The 25,133-nt window shown below is 34.1% G+C and overlaps 2 protein-coding genes across 2 annotated transcripts; both read left to right on the forward strand.

Annotated features, from left to right (window-relative positions):
• Nucleotides 1–5,067: 5,067 nt before the first annotated feature.
• Nucleotides 5,068–5,985, forward strand: LOC121461758 (olfactory receptor 4A15-like). The gene has a single exon (XM_041673016.1). The coding sequence runs from the start codon at nt 5,068–5,070 to the stop codon at nt 5,983–5,985; it is 918 nt and encodes a 305-aa protein (XP_041528950.1).
• Nucleotides 5,986–23,007: 17,022 nt separating this feature from the next.
• On the forward strand, nt 23,008–23,973 carry LOC121461860 (olfactory receptor 4C15-like). The gene has a single exon (XM_041673193.1). The coding sequence runs from the start codon at nt 23,038–23,040 to the stop codon at nt 23,971–23,973; it is 936 nt and encodes a 311-aa protein (XP_041529127.1). The 5' UTR covers nt 23,008–23,037.
• The last annotated feature ends 1,160 nt before the right edge of the window (nt 23,974–25,133 follow it).

The raw sequence follows: 25,133 nt of genomic DNA on the forward strand, positions 1-25,133 counted from the left end.
GATAAGTGTATTATTGACTTACTTATCATGATCACTTTATTGTGTCTACATTTAACCAAATATCAGTAATATACTTGAAATACATGAAACTACTAATTTTAAATTTTATACCAATAAAACTAGTATACTTGAAAGAAAGTAAACAATGTGGTTGATACTACTAAAATATGACTATATACAATATCATTATATGCACTACTATGTGCACTTTACTTTGTAGAAATTTTCATTCAAGATATTCCAGGGGAGATGTACAGATTATATTGCTATATTTGTAAACAATTGGTTAAATTTTAGTCTTAATTTTGCTATCAATTTACAACTGAATTCCTACTGATATTTATTTTGATTGAGTGAAATTCTTTGAAATATGTATCAGTATATGTTATAGACATGTGACTAGTGACTTCAGGATCCATTTTAGTGACTATTTTCTGAGGTATCTCAAAGACATAGTCTCCTACTTGTTTTCTCTTTCTCTACTTCTGTACTAAAACACAGTCTGCAAATTAAAACAACTTTGAGATATCATCTTACACCTGTCAGAATGGCTAAAATCAAAAACACTAATGATAGCCTTTGCTGGAGAGGTTGTGGAGAAAGGGGTACAATCATCCATTGCTGGTGGGAATGCAAACTTGTGCAACCACTTTGGAAATCAATGTGGTGATTCCTCAGGAAATTCGGGATCAGCCTACCCCTGGACCCAGCAATACCACTCTTGGGAATATACCCAAGAGATGCCCTATCATATGACAAAAGCATTTGTTCAACTATGTTCATAGCAGCATTATTTGTAATAGCCAGAAACTGGAAACAACCTAGATGTCCTTCAGTGGAAGAATGGATGAAGAAAGTGTGGAATATATACACATTAGAGTACTACTCAGCGGTAAAAAACAATGACTTCTCGAGTTTTGCCTGCAAATGGATGGAAATAGAAAACACTATCCTGAGTGAGGTAACCAAAACCCAAAAAGATGAACATGGGATGTACTCACTCATAATTGGTTTCTAGCCATAAATAAAGGTCACAGAGTCTGTAATTTGTGATCCTAAAGAAGCTAAATAAGAAGGTGAACCCAAAGAGAAACATATAATTATCCTCCTGGCTATGGGAAGTAGACAAGATTGCCGGGCAAAAAACTGGGATCTTGGGGGTGGGGCGGGATGGGGGTAAGGGGAGAGGGGGAGAGAAAAGTGAGAAGGGGAGGATGGGGGGAACTTGGGGAAACGGGATGATTGGGATATAGGAGGGTTGGATAGGGGAGCAGGGAAGCACATATCTTAATTAAGGGAGCCACCTTAGGGTTGGCAAGAGTCTCGAACCTAGAGTGGCTCCCAGGTGCCCAGGGCGATGTCCCCAGTTAGTTCCTGGGGCAGCTGACGATAGGGAACCTGAAATGACCCTATCCTATAGCCATACTGATGAATATCTTGCATATCACCATAGAACCTTCATTTGGCGATGGATGGAAATAGAGACGGAGACCCACACTGGAGCACCAGACTGAGCTCCCAAGGTCCCAATGAGGAGCAGAAGGAGGGAGAACATGAGCAAAGAAGTCAGGACCACGAGGGGTTCACCCACCCTCTGAGACAGTGGAGCTGATCTACTGGGAGCACACCACGGCCAGCTGGACTGTGACTGAAAAAGCAAGGGATAAAACCGGACTTTCTGAACATGGAGGACAATGAGGGCTGATGAGAAGCCAAGGACAATGGCACTGGGTTTTGATCCTACTTCATGTTCTGGCTTTGTGGGAGCCTAACCAGTTTGGATGTTCACCTTCCTAGACCTGGATGGAGGGGGGAGGACCTTGGATTTTCCACGGGGCAGGGAACCCTGACAGCTCTTCGGACTGGAGAGGGAGGAGGAGAAAAGTGGGGGAAGGGGGAGAGGGGCGGGAGGATGGGGAGGGAAATGGGAGGCTGGGAGATGGAAATACTTTTTCTTTTAAATAAAAAAAAAATTAAAACACAGTCAGCCAACTGTTCTCTAAAGCTATATAAACTTGAACTTTTTCCCTTAAGGAACATACCTACATTTGAATTAAGCCTTTTGTAAGTTTGAAATTAATATTTCTCATGTTTTTGCTGTATGGTCAATTATCAACTGGTAAAGAATAAGTTAAATAATATACTCAAAGTGATTTTCATATATGAAATTTTATACATTCTTTTTATTGGCCAAGATTGGACATTATTATTTGGTAATTTGTCCTCAATTTGTTTACTCATGATAATTTCCTCAAGTCTATAGTGGTTGTCCTTGGGGGTATCTGAGGAGATGCATAGCCTACCTTCAAAATTACAAATAAGGTCCCAGTGAATCTAATTAGAGGAAAATTACCATTGGAGACACCAATGATGGATAGTTTGTCATGGTGTGTTATATAAAATATCCACAGACTTTGCTCTTCCCTTAGAATGTTTGTCTCTATCAGTATTCATGGAGCTGGGCTTTCAAAATCAGAAATGATAAACTCACATAAGAATGAAGGAATACAGATTAAGACTATTTCTACCCTTCAAGCAATCTAAGTTCAACTGCATCTACAGGCTAGTATACCTGAGACCCCAGTGTTTCAAAGATTTCATTATTTTAATTTTTGTATAAAACATAATTACAATTATTTTTATTAAGTCTTTATTGTCTCCAACAAAATTTACCTATGTATCCTCAGCATGCATATTTAATATTTATTTACTATTTCAAGAAATTTTTAAAAAAGAAATATTTCAGATTTCTGTGTTGCAAATCAATACCAGGTTTGCAATAATAGGATATTCTAAATATTCAGTTGAAAAATACTAACAAGGTTAAAAAGTAATACTTCATTTTTTTCTGAATGACTGTTCAGTCTGAATTCTTGCAAGCATGAAGAGAATTGTTTAGCTGGAAGCATTTCAAAATCCAGATTAGCACTTGTGTCATTTTGATCTCTCTTAAGAAGTGGAATCAAGCCGGGTGGTGGTGGCGCATGCCTTTAATCCCAGCACTCGGGAGGCAGAGGCAGGCGGATCTCTGTGAGTTCGAGACCAGCCTGGTCTACAAGAGCTAGTTCCAGGACAGGCTCCAAAGCCACAGAGAAACCCTGTCTCGTAAAACCAAAAAAAAAAAAAAGTGGAATCAATGTGTGAAGTTGTCATCATTCTGGACCAGAAATCAAGAACCACATTTCTGAATTTGAGCTGAATGAATATGCCCTTCATAGGTAACTAAGGAAGTATATTTATTTGTAAGGGTCTTTTAAAATTTTGTCTGTGAGGTTGTGATGATCATTCATTATGCATCCATTGTGACCATTAAAATGTCTATGGATCCATATAAAACTGTAATGCTTTTGCATGTCTTAACACTATAAAAATCTGAAATATGTTTTCCTGATTACTGTTCTTAACAACTAATTTCCAAAGCAACTACTTAAGGAATCTTCCACTAAACAATCAGTTGATAGTTTCAAGTAATGTTTAGCATTGTTGAATATGTTAAACATTAGAAGATGATGTAACACTGCAGTAGTTGAATGAGGGGAATCAAAGAAACTAGCATAATTTTTAAGCCTGCTGCTACTTCAGTTGGTGTAAATAGCAGGACAACAAATAAGTAGAGGAAGAACAAAATCAACCATCAGGTTCAGTGAAGTGAGGAGTATACAAAGAATATAGAATAGAGGTAGGTGCTTCCTAAAAGGTAATATAGGGCAAGAAGATAGATTCTTTTTTAAATTGGACTTACATAAGTGTGATGACAGAATAATATAATACAGGGAGAAAATTGATGATTAGGGAAATGGAGGGGAAATTCATTTAGTGTTCTTGAGAGTATTAAAGAGTTGGGCTGGTGAGATGACTCAGCTGATAAAAATGCCTGCCATGGAACCTGATGACTAGAGTTTTATCCTCCTCCAGGACATACATGATTTAAAAGGAGAACTGCCTCCTGCAAGTTGTCCTCTGACCTCCTCATGTATGCCATGGCATGTGTACTTATAATGGTATGGTAACTTGGTGTATGAAATCAATCCTGCACCCCTCTTCTCTCTCTTCTCCTCCCTCTCTATCTTTCTTGATTGATTATTTCCTCCTATTAGTTTCATTCTTTAATGTAAGATTTCTTCTGTCTTCCTACATTAACAGTATATATATATATATATTACAACATTGTATTTTATTTAACTATTATCATTTATTTTACTATTTCATTTTTTGCTTCCTCTATTCATAAATAAAACAGCAGAGTGTGTCCTCATGTTCTGTGACTTTAATGTTTTGGAACAGATTTAAAGACTAGAACTAGTAAGATGATAAATACTTGTATTTTCTTATTTAATATAGATTGTCAAATTTTATCCAAAATACAAAATTTGCATTGAACTTTAGAATACAAAAATATCCTTTTCAACTGCACAAGCAATTTGTTGATGATCTGTTAGGTACAGATTTACATTTGAATTTCTGCATTCTATATTTTTCACTTTCTTCTAATGAGTGAATTTTAGCATCTTATAAAACTTTTTAAAACATTTGAAAGTATTTCTTTTATTGAACTTTAAATATTAAAGTTTTTATTAAAATAATTTGCTTATAATTTGCTTTTTTGAAATCATAATATAATATACCTTATGTTGTTGTCTTTCATTATTATCTTGCATGCTTTTGTTTCTTTTATGTTTCTTTTATATATTGTTTTAACTTTATATTTTATATTTAATCCATATTATTTTGTTTTTTTCTTATTATACTAAATTTATGTCTGATTTTATCTGGTAGTTGTAAAATATAGTTGTTAAAACTCATTTATTTAACAATCTGTTCTTTTCCCTCATATATCTCTAATATGTTATATTTCTTTCAATTAGTCTGTAAGAAAACTGAATTTGGAAACTCCTGTTTGTTTTATCTATAAGTGTGGGGATAAAGTAAGTCATGATCTCTATTTTCTTGTTTTCAGAATAAATAATTTTTTTTTTAAAAAATTCATGAAGTCATTGATAAAATTTCAAATAATTTGTTTGTCTCCTGACATGAAAATATACAGAAGGAACAAAGTATAAAATATATATGGAACAAAGAAACAATGTGACTGAGTTTGTTCTATTGGGTCTCACTCAGAGTCCTGAAGGCCAGAAAATATTATTTGTTCTATTCTTGGTTATCTACATTGTGACAATGGCAGGCAACTTGCTCATTGTTGTGACTGTTGTGGTCAGCCCAAGTTTAGATGCCCCCATGTATTTCTTTCTTGGCTACTTATCATTTATGGATGCTGTTTATTCAACCACAGTTACACCAAATATGTTTATAGACTTACTTTATGAGAAGAAAACTATTTCCTTCCAAGCTTGCATGACACAGCTTTTTATAGGACACTTATTTGGTGGTGCTGAGATTTTACTCTTGGTTGTCATGGCCTATGACCGGTATGTGGCCATCTGCAAACCGTTGCATTATCTGACCATCATGAACCAACGTGTGTGTGTTCTGCTCCTTCTGCTGGCCTGGGTTGGGGGTTTTGTGCATGCTGTAGTCCAACTTCTCTTTGTATATAACCTTCCTTTCTGTGGTTCTAATGTCATTGACCACTTCATTTGTGATATGTACCCCTTATTAAAACTGGCCTGCACTGACACCTATGTTATTGGCCTTACAGTTGTTGCCAATGATGGGGCAATCTGTGTTATTATTTTTATGTTGTTGCTAATTTCTTATGGAGTCATTCTCCACTCTCTGAAGAATCTCAGTCAGGAAGGGAGGCGCAAAGCCTTATCCACCTCTGGCTCCCACATCACTGTGGTAGTCCTCTTCTTTGTTCCCTGTATTTTTATGTATGTGAGACCTCCTTCTACTTTACCAATTGATAAATCATTGACTGTTTTCTATACTGTTATCACCCCCATGTTGAACCCCCTTATATATACGCTGAGAAATACAGAGATGAAAAATGCCATGAGAAAACTTTGGACAAGAAAAAGGAAATGAATTGAAAGAAATGTCATAAAATTATGGCTACTAAGAAAGGGAATTAATCTGGACTGTTACCCTGATTAACTATCCAATCTCAAGTAGTCACCTCTAGATAACATATACACAAACAACACTAAATCAACTCATCAAGTTGTATTTATAAATAACTAAATATTCAAATATACATATGAAACAATAATAACTAAATAATAAGAGGCCATGAAATTTTTGAGAAACTGGTGTGGCAAGGATGGAGTTCAATGGAGGAAAGGGCAGGGGGAAATTATGTAAATATAGTACACTTGAATAAAATTTTCAAAAAGTGTAAACAATAAAATTTCAAAATAAATAAAAATAAATGGTAAAAATTACTATATAACAGAAAGTTCTCCTCAATGGTAATAACTATGTAGAGCAAAAACAATTATTAAGTGAATTATTCTCATTAGAAACATACGTTTTTAAGATTTTCTGAATTTGTAGAAAAATGTACATTAAATTTTGGTATCAAAATTGTTTGCACATACTATACATTTATGTCGCATAATTTATTTTATTTAATAGGAACTTATTTTATTTAATGGAAATGTCATTTGTATATCTTAAATAAATGTAGTTGATTTTTGAGAACTGAGAAAGCTTATTACCACTTTTTAGGAATAAAGATGTAATATGTAGCAACTCTGCTCATTCTTTACCTCACACAGTATTAATGGCACATTAATATTCAAAATATAAATTTTAGTTTTTTATTTGAAAGGGATCTTATTTATATAATTATGCTGAAATTTCTTAGAATATTAATATTAAATAAAAATAATATTGCTGTCTTAATATTAATGATGAAGGGCATATAGAAAGGTTTATACAAAAAATACAAGCAAATAATGGAGATACATAGAAAAATAGCCAAATCTGATTTTCACACTGAAAAATCATATGAACACATGTGCTGCTGTGTTTGCTATTATTGTGTAGTAATAAAAAATGTTCTTAGCTTAGAAAGCTTAATGCCATACTATTTTACAATGTCTGTCTCCTTAAGAGGTCATGGTACTTTGAAAGAGTATAGTTCCTTCCTACCTTCCACTGGTAAAATATCATAACCCATAATCAAAGAGTTTACAGCAATGCAGTATAGAGTTTAAGAGCAGGTATTTAGAAAATACCATAGTCTTCCACTATTTGTGTATGGGGTTCGATATGTGATTTATGCTTTAGTAATGTTTCTTTTACAAATGTGGGTGCCCTTGTATTTGGAACATAGATGTTCAGAATTGAGACTTCATCTTTATGAATTTTCCTGTGAAAAATATGAAATATCTTTCTTCATCTCTTCTGGTTATTTTTAGTTTGAAGTCTAATTTGTTAGGTAGTAGGATAGCTTGTTTCTTAGGTTCATCTGATTGTAAAATCTTTTCCCAACCCTTTACTCTGAGGTAATGTCTGTCTTTGAAGTTGAATTATGTTTCTTTTTTGTTTGTTTGTTTGTTTGTTTTTATTGATATTTTTGAGCTCTACATTTTTCTCTGCTCCCCTCCCTGGTCCTCCCCTCCCCCTTCAACCCTCCACCAAGGTTCCCATCCTCCCAATTTACTTAGGAGATCTTGTCTTTTTCTACTTTCCATGTAGATTATATCTATGTAAGTCTCTCTCAGTGCCCTCATTGTTGTCTAAATTCTCTGGGAACATGGTTTGTAGACTGGATTTCTTTGCTTTATGTTTAAAAACCACCTATGAGTGAGTACATGTGATAATTGTCTTTCTGTGTCTGGGTTATCTCACCTTACAATATGATGTTTTCTAGCTCCTTCCATTTGCCTGCAAAATTCAAGATATCATTTTTTCTGCTGTGTAGTACTCCATTGTGTAAATGTACCACATTTTCCTTATGCATTCTTCGTTCGAGAGGCATTTAGGTTGTTTCCAGGTTCTGGCTATGACAAACAATGCTGTTATGAACATAGTTGAGCACATGCCCTTGTGACATGATTGAGCATCCTTTGGATATATACCCAAAGTGGTATTACTGGGTCCTGAGGAAGGTTGCTTCCTAATCTTCTGAGAAATCACCACACTGACATCCAAAGGGGTTATACCAGCTTGCATTCCGACCAGCAATGCAGAAGTGTTCCCTTTACCCCACAACCAGCATAAGTTGTCATCAGTGTTTTTGATTTTGTCCATTCTTACAGGTATATGATGGAATGTCAAAGTTGATTTGATTTGCATTTCTCTGATGATGAAGGATGTTGAACATTTCCTTAAGTGTCTTTCAGGCATTTTAGATTCCTTTGTTGAGAGTTCTCTGTTTAGGTATGTACTCCATTTTTTTTAATTGGGTTATGTGTTCTTTTGATGTTTCTGAGTTCTTTGTATATTTTGGAGATCATACCTTTGTCTGATGTGGGGTTCATGAAGATCTTTTCTCATTCTGCAGGCTGTCATTATGTCTGTTACTGTGTCCTTTGCTTACAGAAGCTCTTCAGTTTCAGGAGGTCCCATTTATTAATTGTTTCTCTCAGTGTCTTGTGCTGCTGGAATTATATTTAGGAAGTGGTCTCCTGTGCCAATGCGTTCAAGTGTACTTCCCACTTTCTCTTCTATGAGGTTCAGTGTGGCAGACCTTGAAAGAAAGGTACTCAACTTCATATGGAAAAGCAAAATACCCTGGATAGTCAAAATCTTTTATAATAAATGAACTTCTGGAGGCATCACAGTCCCTGACTACAAACTCTATTACAGAGGTGTGTTTCTTATACGAAGCAAAAGGATGGATCCTTCTTTTTATCTGTGTCATCTAGTTTTCCTTAATCTTATCTTTCAGTTCCTTTTTATCTTCCACTATTTTTTTGGTAAGTATAAGTGTCAGATCTATTGTCTAAAAAATTGTACAAACAATTCAAGTTTGTTTAACAGAGTCCACTTCATTGCAGAAAATTATATTTTTTTCTATTGTCTTTTAGGACAACACCCATAGCTCTTTCTGTTGTTTTTTAAAGCCTTCAACCTCTTTTTACCAATTCTCCTTATTGTTCTACTTTTAATATTTGGTACTGAGAAATGTTTCTTTTTACTTCCTAAGTGACAAACTGCTGAGGGAGCTCCTTCTGATCCTTCTGCCAATAGCCTTTAAGATACCAGCACACTAGGGCATGGTCTCATTTGCTTTAAAAAGCAGCAGTATATATGAAGTAATAAGGGTGGCGGGGCCGCTTCCCCAGCACCCCAGCCGCCCGCTCAGCTAGCTTATGCCCCAAAATAATTACACAGACACTGTATTCTTTTAAGCACTGCTTGGCCCTTTAGCTCTAGCACTTACAGGCTAATTCTCACATCCCGATCAACCCATCTCTAATAATCTGTGAGAACCGGTCTTACCGGGAAGATTCTAGCCTAGTCCATCCTGGGTTGGAGCTTCATCCCGGGAGCGGGGCATGGCGTCTCTCTCTGAGGCGTCTGCTCCCGAGAGGAAAGCTGTCAAGTCTCTGAGCTCACTTCCTCTTCCTCCCAGCATTTTGTTCTGTTTACTCCTCCCACCTATCCTCTAACCAATAAAATGGGCCAGGGCAGTGCCTTTATTAGCCAATGACCTTCCTCCATCATTTCCCCTTTTTCGGTTTAAACAAAAAAATAAGGCTTTAACTTTAACATAGCAAAATTACATAAAACAGTTATCAAGTAAAAGTTACAATAATCTTTATCATAACTAAGGAAAACTATAACTATAACTAACTATTCTTAACTCCATCAAAGACTCCATCAAAGACACCAGAAAGATATAATATTACCTAAGTAAACAAGAACTAAGAAACTTCAAACTCTAGAAATGACAAAGACATCTCGCTGCCTGGACAGTCACCCAAAGTTCTTTTGTACCGTTGGGGCATACATCTTCAGCCTTCAGGCCCATGGTATCCAGCAGACATTTCCATAAAGCAGGAAAATTCAAAGTCAGTTCAGTCACTATCTGTTGTGTCCTGCAGAATGTCTCGCAGACTCTTTCAAAATGAATCAGGAACCCCGAAAGATCATCTCACCTTAGGCAAGTTCAGTAGTCCTCTCTCTGCGGGTTCTCTGTGTCCAGTTTATGCAATAGTCCAGGCAAGAGCAGTTTCTTGCCCAAATGGCTATCAAAACTCCATAACGAGCCTCTTCGATGCCCATATTCCTCTTGAAGTAGATTGGTGCTGCCAGGAGCAGAGTGTCTCATTGTCATGAAATGTCCTCAGTTATTAAATCATTAAATGTCCTATTCTGTAATCTTTGAAAGACATGAAGAATGTCTATCTAAAATATATCTCTATATATCTAGAAAATCTAACTAACATGACTACAAGCTTTACTATTAACGATGATTATCCATTAACAACCTATATTTCTTAATTATACATTACATATTTAAATGAACTACACAATCACAATGCCTTAATCAAAATCAGAAACACTTATACATATAACAAAATTGACCTTAAATCTCTATCAATAAAGCTAAATCTATACTAATGCAAATTATTCATACCTATATCATATATATATATTTTTTAGTTGTTGAAAAAAAACTGAAAGTAGGACCAAAAATATAGTAGAGAGAAAAACAACATGGATATATAGGGTTACAAATAAAAAAGATAATAAAAAAGAATTGTTCAACAAAGAAAACAAGTATAAATAAATTTATGTGAATGTGTAAAGTTTAATAAAATTAAAAATATTAATTACAAAAAAAAGCAGCAGTAGCCATGTGCTCACTCTCTTGCTTCTTGCTACTAGACTCCTTTCCTGATCACTCAGAGGGCTGTTGTCTATAAGTTTTTTTTCCCTTTAACTAAATAACGAATTTATTAGTCATAATTACAAATTGGTGTGGGATTGTTTTGTGACTTACACCTTCAATAAACACATAATGTCTTCTTATTATTCTGGAATGTTACCAGATCTGGGTTATAGAGTATCACCACAAAACTGTCATATTTGGAGGCAATATTTTATGCTAATATTGCTATATATTTTTCTTAATGAAGCAAAATCCAATTTTGACTTGTAGGCACCCTGTGATCTACAAACGCTCTCACTTCAGTCATATTAAAAAGAGCAGTTCCTAGGAGAGACTTAGGCAATTACATCCATTAAACAACTTCATCCAGTGATCTGTTCTTTCAAAAACTGTTCAGTTCTCAATTTGAAACTGTACAGTTTCAATAGAAATGAGATAAATCCAGCAACACCAAATGCTAGTTTTTATTTCCTCCAAGTATATTTCTTCTGTTCTATATATTAGCTCCTCATTCTGCAATGATACAATAATCATAAATGACTTTATACCTTGATAATTTTTACAGAACTAAATATGTGTTATGTATATTTCACCATTTCCTCAATTGACAGACAATATTGTTTAGTGATTACTTTAGAAAAATACATATAATCTTTGGGATAGCTGGTATTATTTCATTTGTTTGCAAGTTAAAAACAGACAACTTATTATGGAGATTGTTTATATGGGTATTTATGACATAAAAAATTCAGTGTCTATCTAAGTACACTGCAACTTTTCACTGGAGCTTATAGAGAGCCAAGGCAAACAAACAGCAGCAGAGGCCTTTCAGGCACTTTTCATATATTGAAAATTATTGTGCTTTTCCTGTATTCACTTTGTTGTTCAATTCATAATTTAATTCAATTCATAGTTTACTGAAATGAAATGAAATAATTGGAACCATGAATATCCTTACATCTTCCTCTGACACTGATTCAGGTCTTAACTACAACCTACAGTCTAGCAGTGCAGAACATACACTATCTTCTGAAGAGCTACAGCGCCAGCTGCAGAAGTCTGAAGTTCTGTGTCCTCTGGCTTTGTACACAGAGCCCCTTGGTTGGAATGAGTCTTGCAGAAAAATGTCAGGCTGTGCTTGGGTGTTAGAGAGGAGAATGGAAATACTCTGTCCTTCAGAATGCTCTAAATATTTTGTTCTTAATAAATATTTGGTAATTTACAACTCAGATTTTATCAGTCATTGTAGATCAGAAATTTTTTTTTATATTATAGGTTACTAAGAAATCAGATCTTATCTCTTTGCAGAGTCTCTTTCCTTTAGTGACTTGACTAAGGAAGAAACTTCTTTGGAAGAGATTGCTGGATGTGAATTTGTTCCAAATATTCTAACAAATATCTCTATTATGATCAGATAGTCTTTTAACTTTAAATTAGTGATGATGTAACAGCCATACTCTGTATCCATGCATATTAATAGAGGGATTCTTCTTCAGGTAGAATGGCCCCAGGGCATTGTGATAACCCCATTCCTTTTAAGCTAGAGAATACTGTAGTTGTACTCCAGTCCTTGGACTAACATGCTCTTTTGTTATATTGATGACTGATCACATAAGGTTGTTTAAGTTTTAAATTTCCTGGTGAAACTGGAGATGTACAGTAGTTTTTTTTTTTAAATGAGAAGGAAGAAGAAGTATTTCCTGGGAAGATGAAACTGGAGAAATAATTAGAATTCTTTTTTTGAAAAATATTTTATTTATTTATTTATTTATTTATTTATTTATTATGTATACAATATTCTGTTTCCATGTATGCCTGCAGGCTAGAAGAGGGCACGAGACTTTACTACAGATGGTTGTGAGCCACCATGTGGTTACTGGAAGTTGAACTCAGGACCTTTGGAAGAGCGGGCAATACTCTTAACCACTGAGTCATCTCACCAGCCCTGGAATTCTTTTTATACGTGTGGAATTTTTTTTATTATCCTTTTACCTAAAAAATTAAATTGAAGTATGGCTTGGCAAATTAATTGGGCAGTTAATGTAAACACATCAATCATGATCTTCATAACACAGTTATTTTTGATCATTTCACTAGAAATGGTTAAGAGAAAAATTGTGGTTTTTTTAATGTTGCTAAATTTTTCATTTATGCATTTTAGATACCAAATAATGGTCCAGGTCATGTTGATTTCTACCACAGACTGAGTTTTACACAACAGCAAAAGTATATATTTTTATTTCTCCATGAAATTATATTTTCTATAGTTGTAATGGAATAAATCTTGGTCTACTGATACAAAATGTAGGTCAATTGTTATATGGATATTTCTGCTCTTGATTAAGGTATTGTGTTTATATAGCTCATTTAAAAATATAATGTATAATTAAGAAATACAAATTAATATATAATTATTGATAATAGTCAAATTTGTAGTTATTTTAGTTAGATTTTCTAGATATATAGAGCTATATTTCAGTTAGATAGATAATCTTCAAACCTTTCAAAGACCTACAGAATATGGCATTTAAAATGTTTTAAGAACTTAAGATTTTTCGTGACAATGAGACACATCTGCCCCTGGCAGTGCCAATCTATTTCATGAGGATGATGGGCATCAAAGAGGCTCCTTATGGCATTGGTTAACCATTTGGACAAGAAACTGCTCTTGCCTGGGCTGCGTGATGTTATGCTGTATGAACAGAACATGCAGGGCCCACAAAAAAAATAGATGCTGAACTTGCCTAAAATTGAGACAGTCTTCAGGGTTTCTGCTTCATGGAAATGGCTGCTGGATACTATGGCCTGTAGGTTGAATACTGAATGTCCCAATATTACAGAAATACTTTGGGTGGCTGTCCAAGTAGCAAGATGTCTTGTTAATTCTAGAGTTTTGAAAGCTGCTTACAATGCACTTCCTGTTAACTTAGGTAATATTATACCCTTCTGCAGTCTTGATGGAGTTGAAGAAGAGAGAGTTATAATTATAGTTTTGCTTAGTTATGATAAAAGATATGATAAAGTAGGTATACATATTGTAACTCTAATTTTTGCTTAATACCTGTTTTCTTTTTTGTAATTTTACTCTGTTATAGCTAAAACCTTCCTTTTTATTTGAGCGTAATAAGGGAAATGGTTTGAAAAGTCCTTCTGTATATGTGTTGCCTTTATTGGTTAATGAATAAAGAACCTCCTTTGGCCTGTGATAGGGAAGAGTAGAGCTAGGTGGGAAAACTAACCTGAATGTTTGGAGAAAGAAGGCTGAGTCAGTGAGAAGCCATTCAGCCACCACAGACGACAGATATTCTAGAATTTTGTCAGTAGGCCACAACTCCATGGTGATGCACAGATTAATAGAAATGGGTTAATTTAAGATATAAGAGTTAGCCTGGAATTTTAGACAAGCAGCATTGTAATTTAAACCATTTCTGTGTTACTGTTTGGGTCTGAGTGGCCAGGAACAAATGAGAAGTCTCTATTAATACAGGTGAATAGATGGACAAAGTCAGTGTCCTTATCCAGGCTTTGTTGACTTGTTCATTTGAAGACACACTAATTTCCAAATACAAACACATAATACATAACACAAACAAAGAAAATCACACTTCAAAAGTGTATTGTTAAGAATAGTCATTATCTGTTTAGATAACTACTTTATACTTTAGTCACTATTTAGAAAGAGAGCACATTCTTCTATAAAGAAGGTATTTATATTGGAAGCTAATGGAATCAAATTGAAGATGCAGACTTAAATTTATACTCCTATAGATATGATTATTTTTATAAGAGATTAGAAATATGCACTGGAAAAAGGAAGCATCTTCAAGAAATGGTGCTAAACAAACTTGATATCTGCATTATAAAAATACAAATAGATACATACTCATCACCCTACAGAAAATTCAAGTTCAAATGGATGAAAGACCTAAACATAAAACCAGCTATATTGATTATTGACAAAAGGGAAAGGAAGCAATGTCATTGACTTCATTGATGCAGGAAAATATAATTTTTAAACAGATATTTTAGCATAGGCACTAATATTAACAATTAGTAGATGGGACCTCTTGAAACTAAGAAGTTTCTGCATGGCAATGAATACTGTCATTTGGACAAAGTTGCAATATACAATATAGGAAAATATTTTTACAATTCAGAAGGTTCATATCCAAAAATATACAAAGAATGCAAGAAATTTAATATCAAGAAAACAAATAACCCAGTTTAAAAATTCAGCACAGATATAAACAAAAAAATCTAAGTGAAGGAAACTCAGAGGGATGTGAAACCCTAAAAGAAATGATTAACATCTAGTCCCCAGAAAAAGAAAATCAAAACTGTTTTGAGATTTTATTTTAAATCTATCAGAATGAATAAGATCAATAAAACAAATGACATCTCATGTACCAATAATATGGATTAACATCCATTTTTATTGAGAATTCAAATGTGTACAGACACTATGGATATCAGTGTGGTGGTTCCACAGGAATTTGATAATTCAACTACCTCAAGATTCAGCTATACCACTTTTAGAAAATAACAAAGGATGTTTCTTCATCCCCAAAAGAAACTTGTTCAACCATGTTCATTGCTGCTCTATTTAAAATAGTGAGAAATTTGGAATAGACTAGTTATCCATCAACAGATAAATGGATAAAGAAAGTATGATGCATTTACTCAATGAAATATTATTTGGCTATAAAAATAATCATAGCACAAGTTTTCAGGCAAATGAATGACACTAAAGAAAAGTCATCCTGACTTATCTATTCCAGATCCAGAAATCAAATATGTTTTATATTCACTTATATGTGGATATTAGCTATTAAGTCAATGATAACCAGCTATATTCTGTAGAATCACAGAGGGTAGGTATAGAGTAAGAAATATATGAAACAGATATAGATCTCATTAGCAAAGGTAAATAGACTAGATAATTATGGATGGATGGAGATACTTGGAATGGGAGGACCAAGTTGGGAAGGAGAGATGATATGGGGAGAGAAAGCTAAAATTAAGGACCATATGAGGGTTGGTCTGGAAACCTTATAGTCTAAAATATATCCATATATGAAGGAAATCTAAATAAATAAAGGAAAAAACAAAGTCCCAACTCTGCATTTCTTTTGATCAAATGAAGCTTCCAGAACAGAGATTGGATTATCTGAGTTGTTGGTCAAAGGGATCCAATATGAATACTCAAACAACCCAGGCCATTGCCAAGACAAGAGGCTTCTCTCTGAAAAAGACCCATTGCTGAGGACAACATCTTCAAAACTCTTTGAACATAGAGTTATCTACCTGGTACTTACAAAGAGTCTTTACTCCTACATTCTAGACTATAGAAAGTAGAACCTTTGGTACAGGCAAGTATTCTTCTTGCTAAAAAAAAGAAAAACATAAACACCAAGCCAGTCACAAACCCTTTGATCTATAATGATGACTTGCTGGCAAAATATGCTATTATAATGGTGGCACAAAGTTTGTTGTAATAACCATCCAGTAACTGATTTGACTTGTGGTCCACTCAGTCAGATAAGACCCATACCCAATATTGTTTGGGTGACCAAAAACACTATACTAGATAGTCCAGGGATCTAGGGTCAACCTAAATGCAACTGGTCTAAAAAACAAAACTAAAAGTGGGTAATGCAATGATAAAACAATTAACACACAATGCTATTCTACTATATTCATAGATCAATGCCTTGTTTAACCATAATCAGAGGCACTTCCTCCTGTACCATATAGGAACAAATATAGAGACTCTCAGTAAGACATTTTGCAGACTGTGAAATATGTGAGAACTTCTACTCACGCCCAAACATAATGTATCTATCAAATACTTTCCCTCAGAACTGAGGAAATGCTGTGGAAGAGGAAGCAGAAAGAATGTAAAAGCCAGAGGTAGAGGAGAACACCAAGAAAACAAAAAGCTTGAAATCAGTCATTCTCATCTTCCTAAGGCTGTGATCATTTAACATAGATCCTCATGTTGTGGTGACCACCAACCATAAAATTACTGTTGTTTTCACTTGAGAACTGTAATTTTGCTACTTTTATACATCATAATGTATATATCTTATATGTAGTATATCTGATATGCTATTCCCAAAAGGGCCATGACTCACAGGATAAGAACCACTACTCTAACTCTTCATGAGCAAAACACATATGAATTCACAAAAAGTGAAACAGCATGCACAGGACTAACATGGGACAAAATATTTATTATACATATACATACAGATCCTCTAAGTATGTATTATAGCTTCCAGTGTAGTGCTTATATGTGATTCCTGAGTGAATCTCTGACTCCTGTGCCTTATCTTGAGGACTTTTTCTTCTGTTGACTTTTCTTGTTCATTTTTGATGTGATGTTTTTTATATTATTTTGTTTAATATTATCATGTTTGGTTGTTCTCATAGGTGCTTGTCTTTTCTAAAGAGAGAAATAAAGGGGTGTGGATATGGAGACAAAGGGTTTTACTCTTTGTTTGCCTCTGAGGAGTAGGAAGAGAGGGAGAAGTAGTTCTTGCCAAATCTACTTCATGTTTCAATTTGTCGAAAATTCAACTGTTTATTAAATTTTACAAATTTAATACAGGAAGATGAGATTATAAATCAGTAAGAATTTGTAGAATTAACATCTATAGATCTGATTACCATCTCAAAATCTTGTAGTTTATATTTTCTTGTGACTCCGTATTTATTTTTATATTTATTTTTTATAATTTTAATTTTTTGAATATGTATATGCTGCAGGAACTCCTTAAGTCAATAACCTTTAAGATACCAGCCCACTTGGGGGTGATCTTTTATACTATAAATGCAGCCATAAAGTTTGCATGTGTTCTCTCAACTGCTGGGTTCAGTTCCTGTTCCCCATTTGTGCAGAGGACTGTGATCTGTGAATCTACTTCTAAATAAAGAACCCTTTATTATACTCAATTCTAAGCTAGTGTGTGATTATTTTATAGTATCCATTTCCATGCATGTTTGCCTGCATGTGTGTATATGCATCATGTGTGTGCCTACTGCATACCAAGGGCAGAAGAAGACATTGGTTCCACTGAAACTAGAATTGCAGGTGCTTATTTTCAAGCATGAGGGTTCTGTGAATCAAATATATCTTCTCTGCAAGATCCACAATTGTCTGAAGTTATTAATTATTTCTCTGGCTCCCTCTCTCTTATTTTAAGTTTTATGTTTTGAACTTTAGACTTATACTATTTCTACTGTATTGTGAGATATTTGATCTCACCCTATGAAGATGTCTTTATTTTATCTCACCTGCCTAAGGTACCTTCTGAATGGTTTAATAAAGAGTTTGGTGGTCAAAACTAGGCAGGAGAGGATAAGTAGCACTTCTGGGGAGATAGAGGCTCTAGGGGGAAGAATAAGAGAGGTGGGATTCACAGAGAAATGAAGGAAGTCAGTCACACAGTAATGAGGATAGATAATAAGCCTTGTGGCAGAATGTAAATTAATAGATATGTGTTCATTTAAGTTTTCATAGCTTGTAGAGAAAAATACTAAGATAAGGTCAAGCTTTTATACTTAGTATGAAGTCTCCAAGTCATTTATCAGGAGCTGACATTTCAAAGGAAGTCTGACTACAAAATACACATAAATGTCATAAATAAGTAAAATAATTTCTTCTACTATCTGTCCTAATGCAATTTCAAAATGCTATTTGTATTTATTAAAATACACTTTCTTAGAGAAAAAATGATAAAGTATTATGTAAAGTAGGAAGAATATGAATTGTAAGTTGTTAGTAGTTTAAATTGAGAGGGATACAGAAATTGTTATCATTGAATACTGACATTTGAAGATCTCTTATCACCTACTGTGGATGTAATTAATGTTAGGTAATTATTCTGTTTTGAGACAGAGATATGTCATTTATGTTAAAAGAAAATAATCAATTCCTCTTAAACTCATAGACTTTTAAACTGGTGCTGTTTGAGTGCCATTATTCACAATTGTTTCATAAGTCACATAATTTCTACTTTTTAACATGAAGTATAAACAGATTTGAATGTGTACAAATCAATGCTTAAGAACTGTACAATCTTACAGACTATATGGATTTCCCCACCTCTAAAATGATCTATGAGACAATTTTTAATTTTTCTCTCAAGCAGCAACGCAAAGACTGCATCCCCTAACTTAAAGTGGTCTTCAAGTAACTTTCAGATTTTGTGAAGATACACGATGTCTTTCAATCTCTAGAAACTCTACTTTGCTTCTTGACTTATGATATATGCTATAGATTTTCCCCAAGCCTATAAATCCACTGTTGTGGATGCTAAGAGAGAAAGTTTGTTATGGATTCAAGTTCACCCTTGACTGTGGAATGAAAAAGACACCCCAACCCAAAACCACAAATGCTAGAGGTACACAAGCTCAAGAATCTTAGGGTTGAGTAAGAAGTATTCAAATTAGCATATACTTTAAATATAGCTTCTCATAAACTGTTTTGTTTTGAAAAATAGTCTTTGATAGTTTATTTCTCAAACAATATGCTCACCAATAGGGATTAATGTAAACGTTACTTATGAAAGAACCCATATTCTATTATGTTTGGTGAGTACCCATGCATTTTTCTTAAGGTCATGAGAGAAACCTTGTATTCCATTCACTTTACAGCACTGTTATCCCTTTAAATACAGTATTGAGTGAAATCATCAGATAGAAACCTGGTCATTCAAAAGAAGAATAACTTCCATGAACATATAAAATTAAAAGTATTGAATATAAGACAACAATTACAAAATTCTTTCTAGTGGCAGACATTGAAAATTTAAAAGAACCCTCTTTTAGAAAAATTAAGATCTTTCTAGTTATATTAATAAAAAGTGTTTAAACATTCAAGTGTTCAAGCACAAAAAATGTGTTATAAACTCATGCATGAAGAAATCATAAAAACCCAGAGGAATAAGAATCAGTCTCCCAACCTGGTGACTTCTCAGAGAAATCTCTATAAATCCATTGACAACAGAGGAGAGAGCCTTAGTGTCTTCACTTTTCTTGCATATGGAGAAGATGATGATATCAGAATACAAGAAGCAATGCTAACAAGATTTGCATCAACTTCCAGAATCACTGTTTTCTCTTTCAGGTGTGCAGGGGAGTCAGATACAAACAGAATTGTGTTACCTACTGGATAGACTTCTCCAGAAATGATAGGTGATACCTAACTTCAAACTTTTCACATATGTGATAAATGGTGATCTAATTAAGGTACATTTCAACATTTTCACTGATGACATTAAATTATATGAAGTACTTTAAGTGTGGATACTGTATGCCTACTCTATACAGATTCTCTATTTAAAGCAAACTAAGAGCATAGTGTACACTGCCGTGTGTATAGAGTTTCATACACTCTGGTGTTCAGACTCCTCTTTATTACTGTGGATATTTTCATTATATTATGATGAGTAATGAATACATTAGTGGTTAAAATGATATCTTCAGAGCTCAGAATCCAGTGCTTGTCAACTAAGAATTCCTCAGGTACCCAAAATTCAGTTGTCCGAGTGAGAATTTTTTCTTTCTTTCCATTTTCTTTTTTTCCTCCTTTTCTCTTTCTTGCTTTCCTTTGAACATCTGCTTCTTTAAGTATAATAAAATTAAACACATTTTCAATGTGTTGTCTTGAAAATAAAAGCAAGTATTAGAGAAATGTCATAAGTGCTGTCCTTCCATTAGCTCTCCCCTAGTAGTTAATTTGTTGTTGTTGTTTTTTTAATTTTCAGTAAGTAACACAAATGTCCTTACTGTTCTGATACCATTGATTTGAAAATAGTATATTTAATGTTTTATAAAGATGATGATACAGGAACCAGGTTAGTTTGGGTGTTTGTCTAAACCACATAGCTATTAATAAAAAATGTAAAACGTACTCTTTCCATAACTGGACACTTAGTATGGAACTGGTAAGGACACTATAATATCAGGAAGAGTGCCTTAAGTCAATGTGAAGTCCACTGGTTTATATATGTCTACTTAACTTTCTCTAGGTGGTAGAAGTGCCTCTGACCTGCTTGGAAACTTCAATTAGTTGAAGATCCAAACTTCTTCAATCCTCATGGTTGTGACTTGGTCTCACTTAAAATGAGAAAAATGACCCAGATAGGAAAAGGGAAGTTTTAGAAGTCCATTAGCAAGGCAATAAGAGGGAACAGTGAAGTCTTTACCTATCTTCCAAAAAGAGTAAGACAAGCGATAATGAAGCATTTTGAGAAAACAGCAGAGTGAAGAGTGTTAGTAGCCTTTATTTTCCTTTGCATTTTCATTATGTGAAACGCTGAGTTTCATTCTGACCCTCCCTGCATGGGCACTGTGACTTGTAACATTGTGGCTTTTTATTATGTCTTTGTCTCTCTTACTTTATCTCTAAATGACAACTAGTAAACTAGATAGTGATCGTATTATATTATAGTAAATGATTACTGCCTGATTCAGTGAGGTTATAGGATTGTTTCAGACCACTGCTTCCTTGAATATATCATGTAAGTGGATGGAGTTTATCTTGCACATAGTAGTGAGGAACTGACCTTAGGACATCATGCAAATGACTATTGTAAAGTGAATAAACTGTCACTAGATATAATCATAATCATGTGAAATAACATCTAGGTTCTTTAGATGTCGATCACTGAAACATCTCATTTTTTCTTCTCAGGACAAACACATTTTTTCTTATGAACATATATCTGTAACAGTAGACATGGGTACATACAAAACTATACTCATGAATATGTATATGCTTACATATATATTCACACATGAGGATATTTTATAGATGGTTTTAGGGTTGTCAGATGCTGGAATATTTACACAACAATTTGTGGTATTACTTTCTGTAGATGACACAGTTTAGTTTTCTTGTGAATTAATTACAATTGTTATTAATTGAGCATTGTAAAGAAATGTTACTATGACTAACATTTTTACATTTGCAAATTTGACCATATAATCACTGAATATGAGCAGGTAAAATTTAATGTATATGATTCATAGTGAATTCCTATGAATTCCAAAGCAGATGACTTGGTTAATAACTTAGTTGGAAGATGAAACTACATTTGAAGGTGAGTTTCCCTTTTTCAGCTATAAGTTGTGACCAATTTTCAATCACTGCTGATTGATCCCTGGGCTTCTGATTCTTCATCATTTACTCTGCTACTCAAGGTGTCTCATTTGCATAAGGATACGGGAAGACTATGATTTACCCTTTAGAGAGTAAAAGAAATTAGAAAGAACATCCCTTTCCTGAAGTTCTTAGAAAGGAAAAAATTCTCATACTTCACCATGTTGGTTATGTTGAGACAACATGGATGATAATGCTTGAGTCTCTAAAGTCTCAGGTGGATCTCTTTAATTTTTTATCATGAAAGTTTTGGTTGTAAATTTTGAAAAATTAAAACACACAAACCACTGTGATATATTTCTGACTAGGACTAGGTTTTTAAGTCTGGAGCAATTGGGGTTTTTTTGAATATTTCACTTCTCCATTATAAAAACAGGATATGTTTTATAAAGTTCTTGTTATGTTTTAAAATGAAAAATTTTTCCAACATTTCAGCATATGTATAATGAGGAGTGCTGAATGCTTTCTCAAAGAATTTTCTGTTTTATAAATAGTAGACTTAGTTATTGGAAGCTCCAATAACCTCATACTTTTACAAACATTTAAGCTGAATCTATGATTTTAAAGTGTGTCCTAAAATATTTTGTCTCTTCTGTTGGTAGATGAGGTAGTGCTCTTATCAGTCAATACAAATTTAGATTCTGTTCTTCACTCATTTCTAGATGGAGGGGGAAGGACCTTGGACTTCCCACAGGGCAGCGACTCTTTGGACTGGAGAGGGAGGGGGAGGGGGAGAGGGAGGAAAATGGGAGGTGGGGAGGAGGTGAAAATTTGTAATAATAAGAATAATAATAAAAAATGCATTTCACAGTTTCATTTCAAAAATGCCATAGTGAATGATGAATGCTGACCCTTCAAAGATAGGCTATTGCTGTCCTCTAAGCCAAGTAGATGTTTTAATCTCCAGTATTTTAATGGACCTGTTTTCAGTATTTGAAAATATGTCTCAATTCAGTACTATATGTTATGCATCTCTACAGCTATAAAAGTAACATTTTCTTCTTAATGGCAAAAGCAATCAAGGAAACACTAACTTGTACATGGTGATTTTGAGTGATATATTGTTTTCTCATAATTTCAGATAGAAGTGAAAAGATTTTACTTCAGCATCTTCTTAAGAATAATGCAAAACCAGAGCATTGTCACTGAATTCATACTGCTTGGGCTTTCACAGAACTCAAAAGTTGAGAAAATATTGTTTGTTGTATTTTTGTTGATATACTTTGCAACTATTTGGGGCAACATGATAATTGTGGTGACCATCATCTACAGCCCTGCACTGCTTGCCTCCCCCATGTACTTCTTCTTAATATTTTTGTCCTTACTGGATGCATGCACTTCTTCTACTGTCACACCCAAGATGATGGTGGACTTCTTCTATGAGACGAAGACCATATCTTTTGAATGTTGCATGATACAATTGTTTGCTATTCATTTCTTCACTGGGATAGAGGTGATTGTCCTGTCAGCCATGGCCTATGACCGCTATGTGGCCATTTGCAAGCCCTTACACTATACTTCTATTATGACCCGAAGGCTCTGTGGCATTTTGGTGGTCGTATCCTGGGCAGGTGGGTTTTTACATTCTACTGTACAAGTGATCTTCACTTTGCAATTGCCTTTATGTGGACCCAATGTTATTGATCACTACATGTGTGATTTGTTCCCATTACTGAAGCTTGCCTGTACTGACACACACATATTTGTTATTTTGGTGTTTGCTAACAGTGGATCAATCAGTATCATAATCTTCTCTATTTTGCTTGTCTCCTATGGTGTCATATTGTACTCTCTGAGAGCCCAAAGCTCTGAAGGGCGATTTAAAGCTCTCTCCACCTGTGGATCACACATTACAGCTGTGCTTTTGTTCTTTGTCCCATGTTTTTTAATATACGCACGACCTACATCTGCTTTCTCTTCTGAAAAAAATGCATTTGTATTTGCAACTATCATAACACCACTTCTTAATCCTATGGTGTACACTTTCAGGAATAAGGACATAAAGAATGCCATCAAGATCATGTGGAAAAGATTGATAATGTTTTCTAATGAGTACTAAAATATTACACATCCAATGCTGGATAGATTGAACAGTGGGAAAAGAGCATTCAATGTGCAAACATAAACAATCATTTCTGATTCCTATTACCAATATCATAAAGTAGTCATGGTTTCACACTTTTAATAAAATACTGTTGAAGTGAGGTACTGTAGAACCTAAAGGCTTTTAACAAAACCAGTGAAGTTAAGTTTCAGTGGAGAGCTTGTCTTAAGGATATAAGAAAGACTCATTGCCTTACCTTGACTCAACATACATGTGAACAGGTACACATACCATCAACCCCTCATTGTATACCCAAACAGATACATGCACACACACACACACACACACACACACACACACACACAACAATAATTACACCTAGAAAACTAATCTAACAAATCAAGAAGTCATTATTTATTAGGAAAATTATTTTATTAATTAGTCACTATTTTTAAAAGATGACATCATTTTCTATAAGATGCATTGACAATGTGGTGTGAAAACTGTGGTTTTGAGATCACACTCTTACTATGAATTGATTAATTAGCATTAACATGTAAAAATCAAAGTCGGTTTAATTTTATACTTCTAAAATTTCAGTGATTTTTTTAAATATTGGAAGGAATAAATTGGCTTATTGATTAATGTAAATTTGAAATATGGAGAAGAAACATATGGAAATACTTTGAGAGAAAAGACATCCCTATGTAACATTGTGAAAACTTAGAAACTAACAATGCATAGGACTGTAGGCAAAGTCTGAAGTCTAAGTTTTGCTGGATCATTTGTACATATTTTAAAGGTGACTTTATTAATTCCTATAGGAAAAATTGAGTTAGGTCTTGAATTCTGAAAGAACTAAACAATCAGAATTTCCTTTTGGTGGTGTTACTAACCCATTTAAATGAGATTTATAACCTGCTTCCACAGGAGAAACTCATTTTAGAGCATAAACCAAAGGCAAGTATAGATTACCTCCTAAGATATTCATATATTGAGTACACTGTTCATATATTCCCCCACTATTTATAGAGAAAAAAATTCAGAGGAAGTAGATTTTAAATTAATAGAAGAGTAGTATATTTCAATTATTTTATGATTTTATTTATCATTTATTTAGCATTCATCTCCCCATATATATGTGTATATATACATATTATATGTGTATATGTATT

Source organism: Microtus oregoni, unplaced genomic scaffold (genome assembly GCF_018167655.1).
Source record: "Microtus oregoni isolate MIOR12 unplaced genomic scaffold, Mior012 000023F_ref0000262, whole genome shotgun sequence".
NCBI classification, from domain to species: Eukaryota; Metazoa; Chordata; class Mammalia; order Rodentia; family Cricetidae; genus Microtus; species Microtus oregoni.

What these genes read in the sequence shown, in the direction of transcription:
- LOC121461758 (XM_041673016.1), top strand. Translation starts at nt 5,068, where the DNA reads ATGGAACAAAGAAACAATGTGACTGAGTTTGTTCTATTGGGTCTCACT.
- LOC121461860 (XM_041673193.1), top strand. Translation starts at nt 23,038, where the DNA reads ATGCAAAACCAGAGCATTGTCACTGAATTCATACTGCTTGGGCTTTCA.